The 18,112-nt window shown below is 38.7% G+C and overlaps 1 protein-coding gene across 1 annotated transcript in view; it reads left to right on the top strand.

The window, feature by feature from the left end:
- The window catches only part of GPALPP1 (GPALPP motifs containing 1), a 30,190-nt gene that overhangs the window by 1,411 nt on the left and 10,667 nt on the right, over positions 1–18,112 (top strand). Inside the window, exons 2-6 of the mRNA XM_030882216.3 lie at positions 6,142–6,274; positions 7,233–7,334; positions 9,927–10,032; positions 15,976–16,110; positions 16,552–16,716. Of these exons, the coding sequence (XP_030738076.1) occupies positions 6,142–6,274; positions 7,233–7,334; positions 9,927–10,032; positions 15,976–16,110; positions 16,552–16,716 (641 nt within the window). The remainder of the gene's footprint in view (positions 1–6,141; positions 6,275–7,232; positions 7,335–9,926; positions 10,033–15,975; positions 16,111–16,551; positions 16,717–18,112) is intronic.

Below are 18,112 nucleotides of genomic sequence, written 5' to 3'. Positions count from 1 at the left end.
TGACTCTGACTTTATTCTCCTCATCTGCGGCAACCTTCACGCCACTCATCCCAGCCACATTTGCAGTCACACACTGGATCCTATTCCACCTCTGAAAACTTTTTTTTTTTTTTTGGGCCGTACTGTGCAGCTTATAGGATCTTAGTCCCCTGAGCAGGGATTGAACCCGGGCCCTTGGCAGTGAGATCATGGAGTTCTAACCACTGGACCGCCAGAGAATTCCCCCATCTCTGAAAATTTAAATTCAGATATTATTCTCAGCCAGAACCCCTTATTCATCCATCATTCTTACTCAGTTACTCTCATTACAATTTTTTAATTTAATTTTTTTGTTTTTAGTCTCATTGAGCCATGTGATCTCTGCCTCAGTCTGTTTTGGCCTTAAATTTCCTTTAATTACTTCTGTCCCCACTCATCTTAGCCTCCATGGTCCGTCCATTCATGCCTTCTCTTGCCAGTGTTTTCAGCTGCCTTATCCCATTTAGTATTCTGTTAAACCCATCTAGCAAAAACTCAGCCCTGGATCAGTCCAGTCGTTCACCCCTGATGAGCCCACACCCAGGCTTCCAAGTGCTGCTAGAAGAAACCTCACCCCTCCACAGGCTAATGCTGCTAAAAACTATAGTCTCCTCCCTGGCTGGATCCACAGTTCTGCCCAGCCATCCTCAGACGTTTCCCCACGCAGGTCTCCTCCCCCATGATCAACCATGGCTTTTTAAAACCTTCTCTTTCTTCTTTACACTCTCTCTCCATCTACTTCACAGAAAAAGTAGATGCCATCTTAAGAGAACTTGCTCACTTTTCTTGGCACAGTACCTAAAAACTTTCCCAAACCTCTGCCCAGCTCTTTCGTCTTCCCTTTGATTATAATGCAAGAGGGGAACTACCTCGTTCCAAGGCTAATCCTTCCATTTTTACTCGGAACCCCTTCCCTCACTAGTCCTGGGCACTCCTTGCCCTTAGCATTTAACCAGAACATTCAAATCGTTCCCATCTTCATGAAGACTACTCCACATCCCCCAGTAGCTACTCCTCTTTCTCTCTGACCAACTCTGGATCCTCCCCATTTTCTCCTTAACCCACTGCATTCTGGCTTCTGTTCTTGCCAATCCACGGAGACCACTCTCACCAATTTCACTGTGGAAATAAATGAAGACCACCCGCCAATCGTCTCAGCACCTTTTTGCTAAATTCAAGGCACCCTTTTCAGTCCTGACCTCGTTTGACCTCACAGCCACATTTCCTCCTGGTGATCCCACCTCTCTTCTCTTGGTTCCAGCCACTCTGAACACATTTCTAGATGTGCCAGGCCCTTAGGCTTTAATTCTTTGCAGATGCTTTTCCCTCTGCCTGGACCACTCTTCCTTCAATCCACACTCCCTTTGCCCTGCTAACTCAATCTCATCTTTTAGCCTCAGCCCAACCATCACGTTTGTTTGGGTTTTTTTTTAATTTATTTATTTATTTATTTTTGGCTGTGTTGGGTCCTCGTTGCTGAGCCGGGGGGGCTACTCTTCATTGCGGTGTGCGGGCTTCTCATTGCAGTGGCTTCTCTTGTTGCGGAGCATGGTCTCTAGGCGCACGGGTTTCAGTAGTTGTGGCATGCAGGTTTAGTATTTGCGGCACACGGGCTCTAGAGCACAGGCTCAGTAGTTGTGGCACACAGGCTCTAGAGCGCAGGCTCAGTAGTTGTGGCGCACGGGCTGAGTTGCTCCACGGCATGTGGGATCTTCCCGGACCAGGACTTGAACCCTTGTCCCCCGCATTGGCAGGCAGATTCTTAACCACTGCACCACTGACGTCACTACCTACTCCCATCAAAAGACAGTTGGGGCTTCCCTGGTGGCGCAGTGGTTGAGAGTCCGCCTGCCGATGCAGGGAACATGGGTTCGTGCCCTGGTCCGGGAAGATCCCACATGCCACGGAGTAGCTGGGCCCGTGAGCCATGGCCACTGAGCCTGCGCGGCTGGAGCCTGTGCTCCGCAACGGGAGAGGCCACAACAGTGAGAGGCCCACGTACCGCAAAAAAAAAAAAAAAAAAAAAGACAGTTGGATGCTCCTTATTGACATTTCCATGACTTAATCCTGTCACAGGATCAGCAAGCTTTTCCTGAACCAGATAGTAAATATTTCAGACTTTGCCAGTCAACAGGCAAAACCAAGATTATTTTAAAAATATGTATATAACAAGAGAGCAAAACAAATTTCCACAAATCTTTATTGTTGAAATTCAAAGTATAACAGTATAATTTTTTTGCAGTTTAAGTCTGCTAATGAGAAGAATGGAACTGCTTTGGAGGGAATAACGTTTTGTTTAATTGGGGTTCAGAGTCAGTGTTTCCTATTATGATCGATTGCTGATCTATAATGAGATTTAATGTGCTTTATACTTAGTACTTCTTTTTGTATGCATAATTCTGTGTGATAGATATTACAAGGGAAACATATGGAATATATGACATAATCTCTATTTTCATGGAAGTTGTAATCTACTTGTAAAATTACCATTGCAGTAGAAGAGCTACCTTAATGACGCGCATCACTGCTTTAGGAAAGAGATGGAATAGTTCATCACAAATGCCTAAAACAATTTTTTGAGACATTTTATATAGTTTCGAAGTGATACCTATAAAAAAAAGTGAAGCTAGGGGGCTTCCCTGTTGGTGCAGTGGTTGAGGGTCCACCTGCCAATGCAGGGGACACGGGTTCAAACCCTGGTCCGGGAAGATCCCACGTGCCGCAGAGCAACTAAGCCCGTGTGCCACAACGACTGAGCCTGCGCTCTAGAGCCCGTGAGCCACAGCTACTGAGCCCACGTGCCACAACTGCTTAAGCCCACACGCCTAGAGCCCATACTCTGCAACAAGAGAAGCCACCGCAACGAGGAGTAGCCCCCGCTCGCCACAACTAGAGATAAGCCTGCGCGCAGCAACAAAGACCCAGCGCAGCAAAAAAAAAAAAGAAAGAAAAAACAGGAGCTAAAAAGGAAAAAAAACTTCTGTCGTTAATACTTAGGAGCAAGAGGAAGATGGAGAGAGCCAAGAGTGAAATGTAATCCCCTAGGCTCTTTCATGTTAAACTATAACCGCCTAGAATTTTGAAGAAAGGGATATTTATGGAAGGTTGTATGCTCCCTTGCTATATTCTAAAAGGTGCTTTCTCTAGGAATTAGTAGTACATACAAAGATAAACCAGAAATCAGTAAAGGCGTTATTCATTACGGTCAGAAGTCAGGTATAATCTCCACTTATAGTTGGGGAACATTTACAAACGAAGACATAACTGTTCTTCAGTCTTAAACAGCAGTTGGAGATATGAATTTTATCTTTTAATTCTTATTGTTTTCCTCTTTTTGCTCACTGATTATTCTTTTCTAGGCATGCCGTATTACCAGTTTAGCTTTTTTTAAAATATATAAATTTATTTATTTTTGTCTGCTTCGGGTCTTCGTCGCTGGGCGTGGGCTTTCTCTAGTGCAGCGAGTGGGGGCTGCTCTTCATTGCGGTGCACAGGCCTCTCATTGCTGTGGCCTCTCTTGTTGAGGAGCACGGGCTCTAGGCATGTGGGCTCCAGAGCACAGGCTCAGCAGTTGTGACGCACGGGATCTAGAGCGCAGGTTCAGTAGTTGTGGCACACGGGCTTAGTTGCTCCGCGGCATGTGGGATCTTCCTGGACCAGGACCCGAACCTGTGTCCCCTGCATTGGCAGGCAGATTCTTAACCACTGCGCCACCAGGGAAGCCCCAGTTTAGCATTTATTTTCTATAATTCCTTCCTTTATTTAATGATACATGGGAGAATGTAGAAAAAATGCATCCAGTTTTTTAAGATAGAAGTTTGGATTTTTGAAGTCAATTTGTTGTGTAGTGAGCACTTGTTCTATGGTAATACAACAAGGAGCAATAGGAAAAAAATTTCAGAAATAGACCAGTGGTTCCAACACTGAGCCTGCTTTCTCCCCTGAGTTTTATATTAATATACCCAAGTACCACTGATCATACCACTGAAATTTCTAATGGGCATGTTAAACTGAAGGTGTGAAAAACAAGCTCTTAGCTCTTCCCCCAAACATGCTTCCCTCCTAGTCTTCTCCATATTAGAGAATAGCATTACCATCCTCCTCGCTAGCTAATCAGGCCAGAAACCTACGACATCCTCAGTTCCTTTTTGGCTCTCACTTCTCACATCCAAACCATTAGCAAATCCTGCTTCTTCAAAGCAGTTGCAAATCAAACCATTTCATATCAGCTTTCTAACTCATCTCCCCTACTCCTGATTCCCTATTGACCACAAGCTGAGTTTTTTGTTTTCGTTTTTGTTTTAATAAAAAAGCTAATTCAGATTATATCTCCAGACTCAAAACCTTGCAGTGACTGCCTGTTATAACTAAAATCCAAACTCAATTACCACAGCCTATGCTCACATTTATGGAGTGCCTGCTGTATGCCAGATATAGTGTTATATGCTTTTCAGATATAATATGTATTCTTCACAACAGCCCTATGAGATTGGATCTACTGTTAACCTCACTTTACAGATTAAGAGAGTAACACAGGAAGGTTAAATGATATCCAGATCACACAGCTAGGAAGTGGCTGAGCTGGAATTCACAGCTGGAGTCTGGCCCCAAAGCATAGAGTGTGGCCCCTTTGAACCATCCAATTTTGTCTTGTCACTTTGCTTACTTTGCTCTAGCCACACAGGCCTTTTTGTCCCTCAAGCACATCAAGCTTGTTCTCTCCATAGGACTTTCACACTAGTGATTCCTCTATCTAGAATGTTCTTCCCTCAGATTGTTGCATGACCACTGTCATCATTTAAGTCTCCCTACAAATGTCTTCTCAGGGGAACCTTCCCTGACCTCTGTCTTTAAAATTACCCTCTCACGTATTCACAGTCACCTTTTTTTATTTGTTTCTTTTTTAAGTTGTTTCTCTAGAAGTACTTACTCAATAAATATTTGTTGAATGGATGGACGTTGACATTGTTGAATGTTGTTTAATATAACGGTTAAAAGGTTCATATCCTAGCTCCACTATTTAGTTGTGTAAAATTGGGCAAGTTACTGTCTCTCTGCCTCAGTTTCCTCATCTGTAAGCTAGAAGTAATACTGCTTTCCTAATAAGGTTGTTGTCAGAATTAAATAGGGAAATGCATGTAAATCTCTTTTACGTTTTTGTTGTTATTAATACTGAAGGAATAGCATACCTGGGAAGCTCTTTGGAAAATCATATTTCCAGGCCCTACTCCAGGCCAACTAAGTCAGAATCTCTGGGGCAAGGGCCCAGGAATCTCTTTTTTAAAAATATTTTGGCAAGTCTGATAAACACCCAGGCTTGGGAACTATGTCAGTAGAGTTTTAGCATCACTGCTGAGGATCGCCATAGACAGTTGGGTCTGTGTGACATCATACAATGACATCATGCAATAATTTATAATTTTGCTAAGTCATGAAGTGAAAGCAGTTCACTATGGTGAGTGGGCACAGAACACCCTTACCTCTTCCTTGGCATCTGCATCCCAATGTGACCTCATTCTCTTCTCTGAATCTCTACTAGTAAGCAGGAGAATTTAGAGTGCCTCTACTTTTGTTTCTGCTTGGAAAATCATCTCAAACAGAAAGCTAACTGAGAAGTATGGTAATACCAATAGAGGTATTTTTAAGTGGTGATTCTTAGTCAGAAACCAGAATGGATAATTTTGATTTTTACCATGTTAGACTGTGGAATGGCAAATTTGTTGTTTGGTTAGCTCCGTGATAGAAATATTGTCTACCATACGCTGTCCATAAGGAAAAAACAAAATCATGAAACCATTTTGGCAGTTGCACCAAGCAAAATTGCAACCAATGCAAAAATTGCAAGATGACAGGCAAATTATGTGCTATTGCTATATTTATAAGTTTGGGTGTTAAAGCTTTTGTGAATCTCGTAGTTAACACTGTGTAAGACATGATTTCTGCCTTCCTGGAGTTGGAAAGACAAGCCCACTGTACACAACAGGAACAAATGAGATTAAAGTCCATAATAAATGATAGCCAGCCAGTGCTGAGAATTTCAGAAAAGAAAGTGTGAAATGTCAGCTAGGGAGTTCATTGAAACAGTTGTGGCTACTTATGACATACACAAGACATCTTCTTTAGTTGCAGGACCAGCTCTGCCCCCTAATTATAAAAGCAGTAGTTCAAAGTCATCAGACAGCGACGAGGACAGTAGTTCTTTGTCTGAAGAAGGAAATCAAGAATCTGAAGAAGATGACCCTGGTCCAACTGCAAGGTGAGTCACTTATTACATTAAATGGTAAACCAATCTTCCAATCTGGTGTACGCTGGCTAGAACAGAGAGCTAGTAAGGGGATATCATAACCTGCATTTATATAGCACAGGAAGAAATTACTTCATGTGGCATTTCCTCATGAACTACCTTTCAGAAAGAAATTTATTTTAGTAGTATATAGCTGTGGAGATATCTAGAATTTCAATAGAAGTCTTATATAAGGAATTTTCCTTAAGGTATTATTGAAGTGATTAAATATTCTAAATAAACCATACATCTTCTTTTTAAAATTATGTATGCAGGGAACTCCCTGGTGGTCCAGTACTTAGGACTCCATGCTTCCAATGCAGGGGGCACAGGTTTGATCCTGGTTGGGCAACTAAGATCCCACAAGCCACACAACCAAAAAAAAGAATATGCTTTAAAAAAAAATTACGTATGCAGTATGTGCTTTTTGTTTAAGTAAGTGAATGATTCCCTCTGACCTAGCCTTACTCACCACAGGTCGATGTAAATAAGAAGTCAAATCTTTGTTTATTATTGGATACAAAGGTCTTTTTTAAAGCATTTTAATGAGTAAGAGACAGAAGTAGCAACTTAAAGCCTTTACTTAAGTGAATTTAAAAACCAGTGCCATAAACTTTTTGCTCAAAAATATCTAGCAAGTAGAGTATTTGAAACTTCATTGAATGGACTCTTAAACAACACAGAAAATATAGAAAATTGATATTATTACTGCTGTAAAGAAGTAACCAATCTCTATTTTTAGACCATAAGTGAATTTCAAGAAAAGATTAGTATAAGATCTGTGGTAGATTTTTTTTCTTATTTGACAAGATTATTTTATTGTTTCAGTGTTTGTACAACTAGTTGAAGTTAATGTTCTTTTAAAAATGGAAATTTCTCTATGAAGAAAATTTTGACATACATGCATAAAATTACACTACTGTGTTTTCAGAAAACAGAGGAGAAATCAGGATGACGATGATGATGATGATGAAGGGTTTTTTGGACCAGCCCTTCCTCCTGGATTTAAAAAGCAGGATGATTCTCCTCCAAGGTGGTAATGTGTACTACTTCCTGCCAGTCTTTTCAAGTGTCCATTAATTCATTAAAGAGTTGTCTGAAATTGTTTTTTAACTTATGTGTTTATATAACATTTGAAATAAATTTGAAGTAAAAATAACTAATTTTAAAATTCATATAAGGATAATAATTATTTACACGCTTATGACACTTTTATAATTCATAAAAAACTTCCACATCTCTTATTTGATACTCGCAAGAGCGTTCTGTGGCAGGCTGGGTGAAACATGACCCTTCTTCCCCATTTTTTTTTAAACAAGTAAGGTTGCACACATAGTCAGTGGTACACCTGGGGCTGGAATCCTGGTGTTTGACTTCTAATTCAGACGTCTTCTTAATTATTTATTGAAAGAATAGACAAATCCCTATGTACCAAGTTACACAGTTAACTTCACCGAACCTCAAATTTGTCATCTGTGGAATAAGATAGCAACACGTACCTTACAGAATTGTCGTGGTGATTGAGATTTCATATTTATATGCATATATATACATGTGTGATTCTTATATAGTGCCTGGCACAGAATAAACATATAGTAAATACTGATTCCTATCTTCTCGGAATTATAAAATATTTAACTGCTGAATATGAAATTGCACACCATATTGTTTATAATTCATAACATTGTATCCCAGTATGCAAGAACAAGTAGAAAAGGCTGTTGTACATTTTATATTCAGAATTATAATCATACTTGTCAGCTTCTAATTTTCATATAACTTTTGGGGAGTAACTGCCTCTGACTTCAACTCAAAAAACACTTTTTGTTGCGAATGTAGTCAGTTTCTGTAATGGCGTCAGCAAATAAAGGGATGCTTATTGAAGAAAAGAAAGAAGAAATAAGAGGAATAGGCAGTCCACTGCCTGTTTTTGTATGGCCCCGAGCTAAGAATGATCTTTAGGGGGTCATTAAAATATAAAGATGAATATGCAACAAAGACCAAATGTGGCCCTCAGAGCCTAAAATTTCCTGTCTGGGTTTTTATGGGAAATTTGCTGACTGCTGGGAAATAACATTCCTTTCAAGAAAATAGATTATTAGATACATAGCGATTTCTTTCTATTTTGACAATAGTAAAATATATGTTTGAAATAAACAGGTGGAAGCATATATTGGAGACAAAACCTCATACACGTCCACAGCATGTGCTGTGGTTATGTTCCTTTACTATATTTTAAGATTTTATGTGTTAATGGCTTTATCCTTACAAATCCCCTGAGGCCAGAGAATTGAGCTGTAATTACATTTGTAGATCTGCTAAAAACTGTACTCAGAAAAAAACCCATACAGCACTTCCTTATACTTTATAAATGATAACTAATTTGATCTAACAATGCCACACTCCGCATTTTTCATTTGCAAAATTGTTTTGGTTCATAGCAGTTTTATGAACCAAGGCAAGAGATAATTAAGTGGCCAGGATCAGACCCCAAACCTTGTGACTCTAGTACTATTTTTGTCCTACCGGGAAACCTGTCTGTAAGACTCTAATTGAACATAGTGCAATCTGGAAAATTCAGCTTAGGGTATCAGTGCCATCTTGGTTGGTAACACTTGCACAGGGACATCTCTGGAAAAAAACAAAGAATGGAGAAACTTAACAGTATGAAAGAGAGTAGAAAATATCGTTCTTCTTTTGTTTTTTCCATACATAAAGTAGGACTTTTTCTTTTTAAGGCCTAGAATTTAGGCAGCTTTCTCTTTTGAATGGATGTCTGTTCTCTCAGAATGTGGCAGTAGGGCAGCTAGAAAGAAAATGAACTTTGGCATCAGATAGACCAGGGTTCAAACTCCAGCTCTACCACCTACTAGTTTATGTTGTCCTTGGGTGTTATTTTGCTCAGATAGAAAATGGAGTGACTTATACCAACCAGTTTTTTGAAGGAAACAGAAAAGTCCACTGGTTGAAATGTGGTTAGCATACTACCTTTTCCTTTATATACAGGTCTTAAATGAACTATTTTCCTTCTTATGTGCTTCCACATCATTATTGGATTGTTAGGACGGTGTTTAGGTTTTTATACTGCCTTGGCACACATAACCATAAATTACCAACATCTGTTGTATGCATTTGCTACGTATGTCCTTAGAACCCAATTTATACTTAAGTAGTTCTGACTATAAATATAATGCCACTAAGGTATTTTTCAGTGGACGGTGAATATCAAAACTGAAAGCCAAGGCACAAAATGAAAAAGATCTTCACAGGCTTTAGTCCACATAAAAGTCCACATAATAAGGACTTTTTTTTAAAGTTATTATTTTTATTTAACATAGTTCTTTTAGGAAGTGGGTATACACCATTGGCACAAAGATTGAGAATTACTGGTTTCGCATCTAATCGTTGACTAACAAACAAAGTTAAAATACAAAAAATTAGATTTTTATTTTTATGATACTCAGTGAAAAAATACTAGGTTATAGAGTAAAAATAATATGTTGAATAAGATTCTCATTTTCAACATTTGTTATTATCTGGCTTTTTATTATTTGTGTGAGCTTTTATTCTGAAAGCTGACTTTTTAAAGTCAGGGAGAATGATAAAGGTACATTTTATTTTTCAGGCCTATAATAGGTCCTGCATTACCACCTGGTTTTCTTAAATCTGCACAGAAAAGTGACAAAGGCAGAGATGATCCAAGACAAGTATCATCGTATTTCAACTCTGAGGTTTGGAACTTTTTCTATTAAAGAATAAGATGTAAGAAACTCAAGACTTTACATAGGAATAACTACAATCATTTGACTCAATCATATTCAAACTAATTTAGGATTGTATCTAGGTAGATGAAATCAAAAGCTGTCATAGACCTGAGATTCTGTTAGAAAAATAACAAGGCAAATTACATGTGACAGGGTGTTACCTATTCATGCTTCTCATCCTTGAAGGGAAGCTTTAAAGTACTAGAAACTAGAACATGATGCAAAGTTTAAAGAATCACTGTGATTTGATCCAGAAGAGAACAAGCTAAGAAAATTTTTAATAGTGAAATAATTATTATAAAATATTGAAATTAACTTTCTCCTACCCAGCTCTCATACCATTGTATAACAAGGGAACTAGTGGATACATGATGTTTTGAAAAGAAAGAACAAGTAATTTTGGAGTCAAGGAGGAAGCCTGTATTCTTACAGAGGGCCAGTCCTTAACAAAAGCTGAGATTTGCAGAATACTTTATAATTTGTAATGCATTTTTCCCATATATGCATTTTCAGCTTCTCCAAAACCTTATGAAATAATCATGATCTGTATCTTAGAGATGCTAAAAGCCAGAGAAATTGGGTAACTTAACTCCAAATCACAATTTCTACTTATCAAAAGTCAAAGCTCAAACCCAGTTCTTAGGATTTTATATCACCTGTTCAGTCTGCTAATCTGCAGTGATTAATTCATGCTGAAGATTAGCAGACTGAACAGGTGGTAATAAATTCAAATACTCCTGTGCATCTCCACTGAGAATTCAGCAATTCCACTGAAGTTGTTACTAAAGGAAATATATAATGCAGTGGTTAAGCTCATGAACTCCAGAGTCATTTACTCATTCTCACACCTACAGTGTGTCAGGCCCTTAGAGAAATCAGTCTGACAACAAATTCTGTTGTTCTCACCTTCAAAAACATCCAGAATCCAGCCACTTCTGCTGCTACCCTGATCCCAGTCAACATCATATTTCACCTCTTTCATTGGTCTTCATGTCTTAGCCTTTGTTCCTCCACTACCTCTTCTCAACACAGCAGCTAGAGTGGCCCAGATAAAATAAAGTCAGATCATGTCATTGATGCTCAAAACCATCAACTTTCTCCTCCTCTGTCTGCATACAAGCCAAAGTCCTTACAGGGCCCTCTATAATCTGTCCTCCATTAGCTCCCTGATTTCTCTCTAATTTTGATCTGACCACACTGAGCTCCTTTCTCCTTAAATATGACAGGCTCCTACTCCTGAGCCTTGATACTTGCTATCCAAGTCTCTCCAAAATGGTTTTCCCCTAGATACTTATGTTGGCTTGCTTACCATCAGCTAGAGTGCTTTTAGCTGCTAATAACAAAAAATCCAACTCACAATGAAATGTAGTCTTAACCTTGTTAGTTAACAAATTGGTTGTTTATATAATTTCCTGGGTGGTCTGTAATCTGTATTCCCCAAATAAGAAAAATGTGTTTCATACCTAAGAAGAGGTCTAGAGAAGGGTCATTCCAGGGTTGGTAAATTCAACAGACTAATGAGATCATCCAGGGCCCAGTTTTTTATGTCTTCTCTATCATTTACAGTATGTTAATTCCTTTTAGGCTGACCAAGTGCTGAGATTAACATGCAGATGACAGTGTCCAGACATAGTGTCCCTAACCTGTGCCCCCTTTTTTGAGAGAGGAAAACCTTTCCAGGTTTCCTGTAGACCTCTCCTCACATTTCTTTGGCCAAAATTGAATCATATGCCATGCTCAAGCCAATCAGTTGGCCAAGAGGAATGAGACCAAAGTGATTGGCTTAGAATTATCAGCATTTTTACCCAGGAATTAGAGAAGGTCCCAGTTTCCTGAGAAGCATGTGGTTCCAAAGAAAATGAACAAAACAGATAAAACACAGGGTTCTCTTAGCAATAGAGTAGTTATTGGTTGGAGCTGTTACAATCCCTATCTGAAAGACAAACCAAGGCCTAGAAAGATTAAATAATATGCTTGACAATCTTGAGAAAGAAAAACAGAGCTGGAGGAATCAGGCTCCAGACTTCAGACTATACTACAAAGCTACAGTAATCAAGACAGTATGGTACTGGCACAAAAACAGAAATATAGATCAATGGAACAGGAGAGAAAACCCAGAGATAAACCCACACACATATGGTCACCTTATTTCTGATACAGGAGGCAAGGATATACAGTGGAGAAAAGACACCCTCTTCAATAAGTGCTGTTGGCAAAACTGGACAGCTACATGTAAAAGAATGAAATTAGAATACTCCCTAACACCATACACAAAAACAAACTCAAAATGAGTTAAAGACCTAAATGTAAGGCCAGACAGTATAAAATTCTTAGAGGAAAACATAGGCAGAACACTCTATGATATAAATCACAGCAAGATCCTTTTTGACCCACCTCTTAGAGAAATGGAAATGAAGACAAAAATAAACAAATGGGACCTAATGAAACTTCAAAGCTTTTGCACAGCAAAGGAAACCATAAAGAAGACAAAGACAACCCTCAGAATGGGAGAAAATATTTGCAAACGAAGCAACTGCCAAAGGATTAATCTCCAAAATTTACAAGCAGCTCATGCAGCTCAGTATCAAAAAAACAAACAACCCAATCCAAAAATGAGCAGGAGACCTAAATAGACATCTCTCCAAAGAAGATATACAGATTGCCAGCAAACACATGAAAGAATGTTCAACATCACTAATCATTTGAGAAATGCAAATCAAAACTGCAATGAGGTATTACCTCACAACAGTCAGAATGGCCATCATCAAAAAATCTACAAACAATAAATGCTGGAGAGGGTGTGGAGAAAAGGGAACCTTCTTGCACTGCTGGGGGAATGTAAATTGATAACAGCCATTATGGAGAACAGTATGGAGGTTCCTTAAAAAACTAAAAATAGAACTACCATATGACCCAGCAATCCCACTACTGGGCATATACCCTGAGAAAACCATAATTCAGAAAGAGTCACATACCACAATGTTCACTGCAGCTCTATTTACAATAGCCAGGACATGGAAGCAACCTACGTGTCCATCGACAGATGAATGGATAAAGAAGATGTGGCACATATATACAATGGAATATTACTCAGCCATAAAAAGAAATGAATTTGAGTTATTTGTAGTGAGGTGTAGTGAGTTATTTGTAGTGAGTGTGGCACATATATACAATGGAATATTACTCAGCCATAAAAAGAAATGAAATTGAGTTATTTGTAGTGAGGAAATGAAACTGAGTTATTTGTATTTTTAACATCTTTATTGGAGTATAATTGCTTTACAATGGTGTGTTAGTTTCTGCTTTATAACAAAGTGAATCAGCTATACATATACACATATCCACATATCTCCTCCCTCTTGCGTCTCCCTCCCACCCTCCCTATCCCACCCCTCTAGGTGGTCACAAAGCACCGAGCTCATCTCCCTGTGCTATGCGGCTGCTTCCCACCATCTGTTTTACAGTTGGTAGTGTGTATATGTCCATGCCACTCTCTCACTTCGTCCCAGCTTACCCTTCCCCGTCCCTGTGTCCTCAAGTCCATTCTCTACGTCTGCGTCTTTATTCCTGTCCTGCCCCTAGGTTCTTCAGGACCTTTTTTTTTTTTTTTTTTTTTTAAGATTCCATATATACGTGTTAGCATACGGTATTTGTTTTTCTCTTTCTGACTTACTTCACTCTGTATGACAGTCTTTAGATCCAACCACGTCTCTACAAATGACCCAATTTCGTTCCTTTTTATGGCTGAGTAATATTCCATTGTATACGTGTACCACGTCTTCTTTATCCATTCGTCTGTCGATGGGCATTTAGGTTGCTTCCATGACCTGGCTATTGTAAATAGTGCTGCAATGAACATTGGGGTGCATGTGTCTTTTTGAATTATGGTTTTCTTTGGGTATATGCCCAGTAGTGGGATTGCTGGGTCATATGGTAATTCTATTTTTAGTTTTTTAAGGAACCTCCATACTGTTCTCCATAGTGGCTGTATCAATTTCCATTCCCACCAACAGTGCAAGAGGGTTCCCTTTTCTCCACACCCTCTCCAGCATTTGTTGTTTGTAGATTTTCTGATGATGCCCATTCTAGCTGGTGTGAGGTGATACTTCATTGTAGTTTTGATTTGCATTTCTCTAATAATTAGTGATGCTGAGTAGCTTTTCATGTGCTTCTTGGCCATCTGTATGTCTTCTTTGGAGAAAGAAGGGGCTATTTAGGTCTTCTTCTATTTAGGTCTTCTCCCCATTTTTGGATTGGGTTGTTTGTTTTTTTAATATGAGCTGCATGAGCTGTTTATATACTTTGGAGATTAATCCTTTGTCTGTTGATTCGTTTGCAAATATTTTCCCCCATTCTGAGGGTTGTCTTTTCGTCTTGTTTATGGTTTCCTTTGCTGCGCAAAAGCTTTGAAGTTTCATTAGGTCCCATTTGTTTATTTTTGTTTTTATTTCCATGACTCTAGGAGGTGGATCAGAAAAGATCTTGCTGTGATTTATGTCAAAGAGTGTTCTTCCTGTGTTTTCCTCTATGAGTTTTATAGTGTCCAGTCTTACGTTTAGGTCTCTAATCCATTTTGAGTTTATTTTTGTGTATGGTGTTAGAGAGTGTTCTAATTCCATTCTTTTACATGTAGCTGTCCAGTTTTCCCAGCACCACTTATTGAAGAGACTGTCTTTTCTCCTTTGTATATCCTTGCCTCCTTTGTCATAGATTAGTTGACCATAGGTGCGTGGGTTTATCTCTGGCTTTCTATCTTGTTCTATGTTTCTGTTTTTGTGCCAGTACAATATTGTCTTGATTACTGTAGTTTGTAGGATAGTCTGAAGTCAGGGAGTCTGATTCCTCCAGCTCCGTTTTTTTCCCTCAAGACTGCTTTGGCTATTAGGGGTCTTTTGTGTCTGACAAGGACTGATTTAAACCCAAGTGCATATAGCATCTAACACAGTCTTACATGAAAACCCTTTAATAAAATGATTTACTAATGGGACTTCCCTGGTGGCTCAGTGGTTAAGAATCCGCCTGCCAATGCAGGGGACATGGGTTCGAGCCCTGGTCCAGGAAGATCCCACATGCCACAGAGCAACTAAGCCCATATGCCACAACTACTGCGCCTGCATTCTAGAACCCATGTGCACCGCAACTACTGAGCCCATGTGCTGCAACTACTGAAGCCCGCACGCCTAGATCCCGTGCTCCGCAACAGGAGAAGCCACCTCAATGAGAAGCCCACGCACTGCAACGAGGAGTAGCCCCCCCACTAGCTACAACTAGAGAAAGCCCACACACAGCATTGAAGACCCAACACAGCCAAAAATAAATAAATAAATAAAATCACTGTTCTTTAAAAAAATTAACTTAAAAAAATGATTTACTAAGAACTACTTGAATTCAATTATTGCAATACTATTGTGTCTTTGGAGTAATGAGAGAAATACTTTGGGAACCAAATTAACTCATTTGGGCCAGTATTTTGTAAGGCTTTGCACAGCATTTCTGTTTCAGTGGACTGTACTAAATCATGAAGGCTGATACAGCTTCCAAGAATGTCTTATTTGTGTGCATCTTATTCCAAAGAGCTCTTTCTGTACCAGGAAAGAAAATGGTTTCAACTTGTGTCATCTCTGATGAATCATTAATAATTCTCTGAATATTACAGAGAAATTGTGAGACCACATCTATGTCCATCAGGAAGAGGACTGAGATGAGTTAATGAGCTCTGCCGTGGACATAGGGAAGAGGTGAGACAGTCCACAGCCCCTGGATTTGTCATTTTTGTATGGTGCACTTGAGAAAGGCTCAGGAAAGGTGCTCAGTGATTAGCCAGCAACACAGTGTTTGCTTTTTGTTCTGTTTCTAGGTTATCAGTCACAGTTAAATTTTAAGTAATTTAGGATCATTTTCTTATTTCAGAAGGAAACAGGTAGCAGTGAAGAGGAGGACATTATTGGGCCGATGCCTGCCAAAGGACCAGTTAACTCTAGTGTTACGACAGAGTTTGAAAAAAGGGCCCAGAGAATGAAAGAAAAGCTGACTAAAGGAGACGATGTAAGTTTTAAATACATAGTACACTTTTCTCTGAGAAATTGACCAAATATATTAAAAAATCTCAATTTTAAAAATGGACATTAAAAAAATGTATATGTACATATGTAAGTGTATAAAAATTTAGGCTCTAGGTAATTCAGAAGCTATAAAAGGAAAAGGGTAGAAATTTTGCCTACTTAAAAATTTCTGTATGGCCAAAGATAACATTAAGTCAAAGGAACAATAAATTAAATAAAAGTATTCATAACATATATGACCAAAAAAAAATAGTCTATTAAATCCTTTCTCTTAAAGTCTGTTAAATAAATTTCAAGCCTCAGTTGAGAAGCATAGTCACTTATACAGTATTCTACACATATACACACACATGTGCACACACGCACACATATACACATTTTCCAAGGCTACTTTTTTTTTTTTTACTTTTTATTTCTCTTAAAGGATTCATCTAAAACAATTACAAGAGACTCTTGGATGACTGAGCTTCCTCCGGAGCTGAAAAACTTTGGTCTTGGGCCTAGAACTTTCAAGAGAAGAGCTGATGACAAATTTGGAGATCGATCAGTCTGGACAGATATGCCAGCTGACAGGGAAAGGAAAGCTAAGGTAAGAGGGTTTGTTTGTTCCTGTATTTTTGTCCATGTTGACTCTATTTTGAAAAAATAGGAGGCAGAATTATTTAAGAGTACTGTTTTTAAAATTATGATTCCAAAGGGAAAAGATTTCCCCTGAAGGAAAGTTAAAAGAAAGTGATGCCAGTTGCTTCCTGTGTACTTACTTACTATTTCCCAATAAATTGTCTCATCTAAATCTCAAGAGAACCTGGAGACATAGGTTTACTGACCTCATTTTATGAAGGGAGACACTATCCTCTATGAGGTCACCTTTTCTGGAATTAAATGCTGGTAAGTCATGAACAGTAATTCCCTTCTAGACCTTTCTGACTCCAAATCCCCTGGTCTTTATACATCATACTATCCATGAAAATTTCTTTTAAAACGTCTTGAACAAGCCAAGGCACAGATTAACCTAGCAAGTTAAGTGATACACAGGGACTATCTCTGAAAATAACAGTAGCTCAAGTGCAGTAAACTTCATATTACTGTCAAGATAGGCAAAAAGCCCTTTCATTAATATATTGAATAATTTAATTTAAAAATACCCACAAAAGTATGCATAAAATATTATTGTTAGATTTTCTTTTCTTGGATCTCTCCATTTATTATGAAATATTCCATTGTAAGTTAGGGGTCCAACCAGTGTCCTCAGCACTAACTCCTTAAATTCACTCCATCCCAAAGTTTCAGTTTCCTTGAGATGTCCCATTCCAATCTTAAATGCTTGACTAATTGGCATCTTATGATTATAGCTTTATCAGTTCTGACTTAAATTCACTCCCCTAACTCTGTTTATCTTGTTCATCAGTACCTAGAATTATGAGGATTTCCATCTTCATTCTATAACTGTAAATTGAATATCTCCTCTGCCAGGTATTCTGTTTGGTCACGGGTAATAGAAAAAGCTCCTTATGGTGCTTTCATTTTAGTAGAGAATTGGTTGTGAAATAGTGTCATTCTTAACATGTGGATGATATGTGGCAATCTCCACATTTTAGCAGAATATGTGGCAAAATCATAAGTTCTCCTTTGCCCAGAGGATTCAAGGAAATCTGAGAGTTGTAACAGAAAGGTGAGGTGAACCAACACACCTGAGGGCAGAAGAGACAACAGAAGATATGGTATAGAAGCGAGCACACACCGTGAATGACTAGTGTTGGAACGCCTGTCTGCTCTTTCTTAACTGATCTTCTATAAAAATAACATACTGACGCTTTTTATAATTTAGCCTTTAAGATTGTCTCCAAAAAGACATTTAATCCCCTTGCTTACATGGACTTTTTATTTGTGCTTTTTTCAGTCCTTGTGTTCCTCATTGTATGTGAGTAGATGTCTAGCCTACAGCCAGATATGCAGGGAGTCTTCCTCAAAGAAAAATACCACAG

This window comes from Globicephala melas, chromosome 18 (genome assembly GCF_963455315.2).
Source record: "Globicephala melas chromosome 18, mGloMel1.2, whole genome shotgun sequence".
In the NCBI taxonomy this organism is placed as follows: Eukaryota; Metazoa; Chordata; class Mammalia; order Artiodactyla; family Delphinidae; genus Globicephala; species Globicephala melas.
Note: the sequence above shows the minus strand (reverse complement) of the source record. Positions and strands in the feature narration are given on the sequence as shown.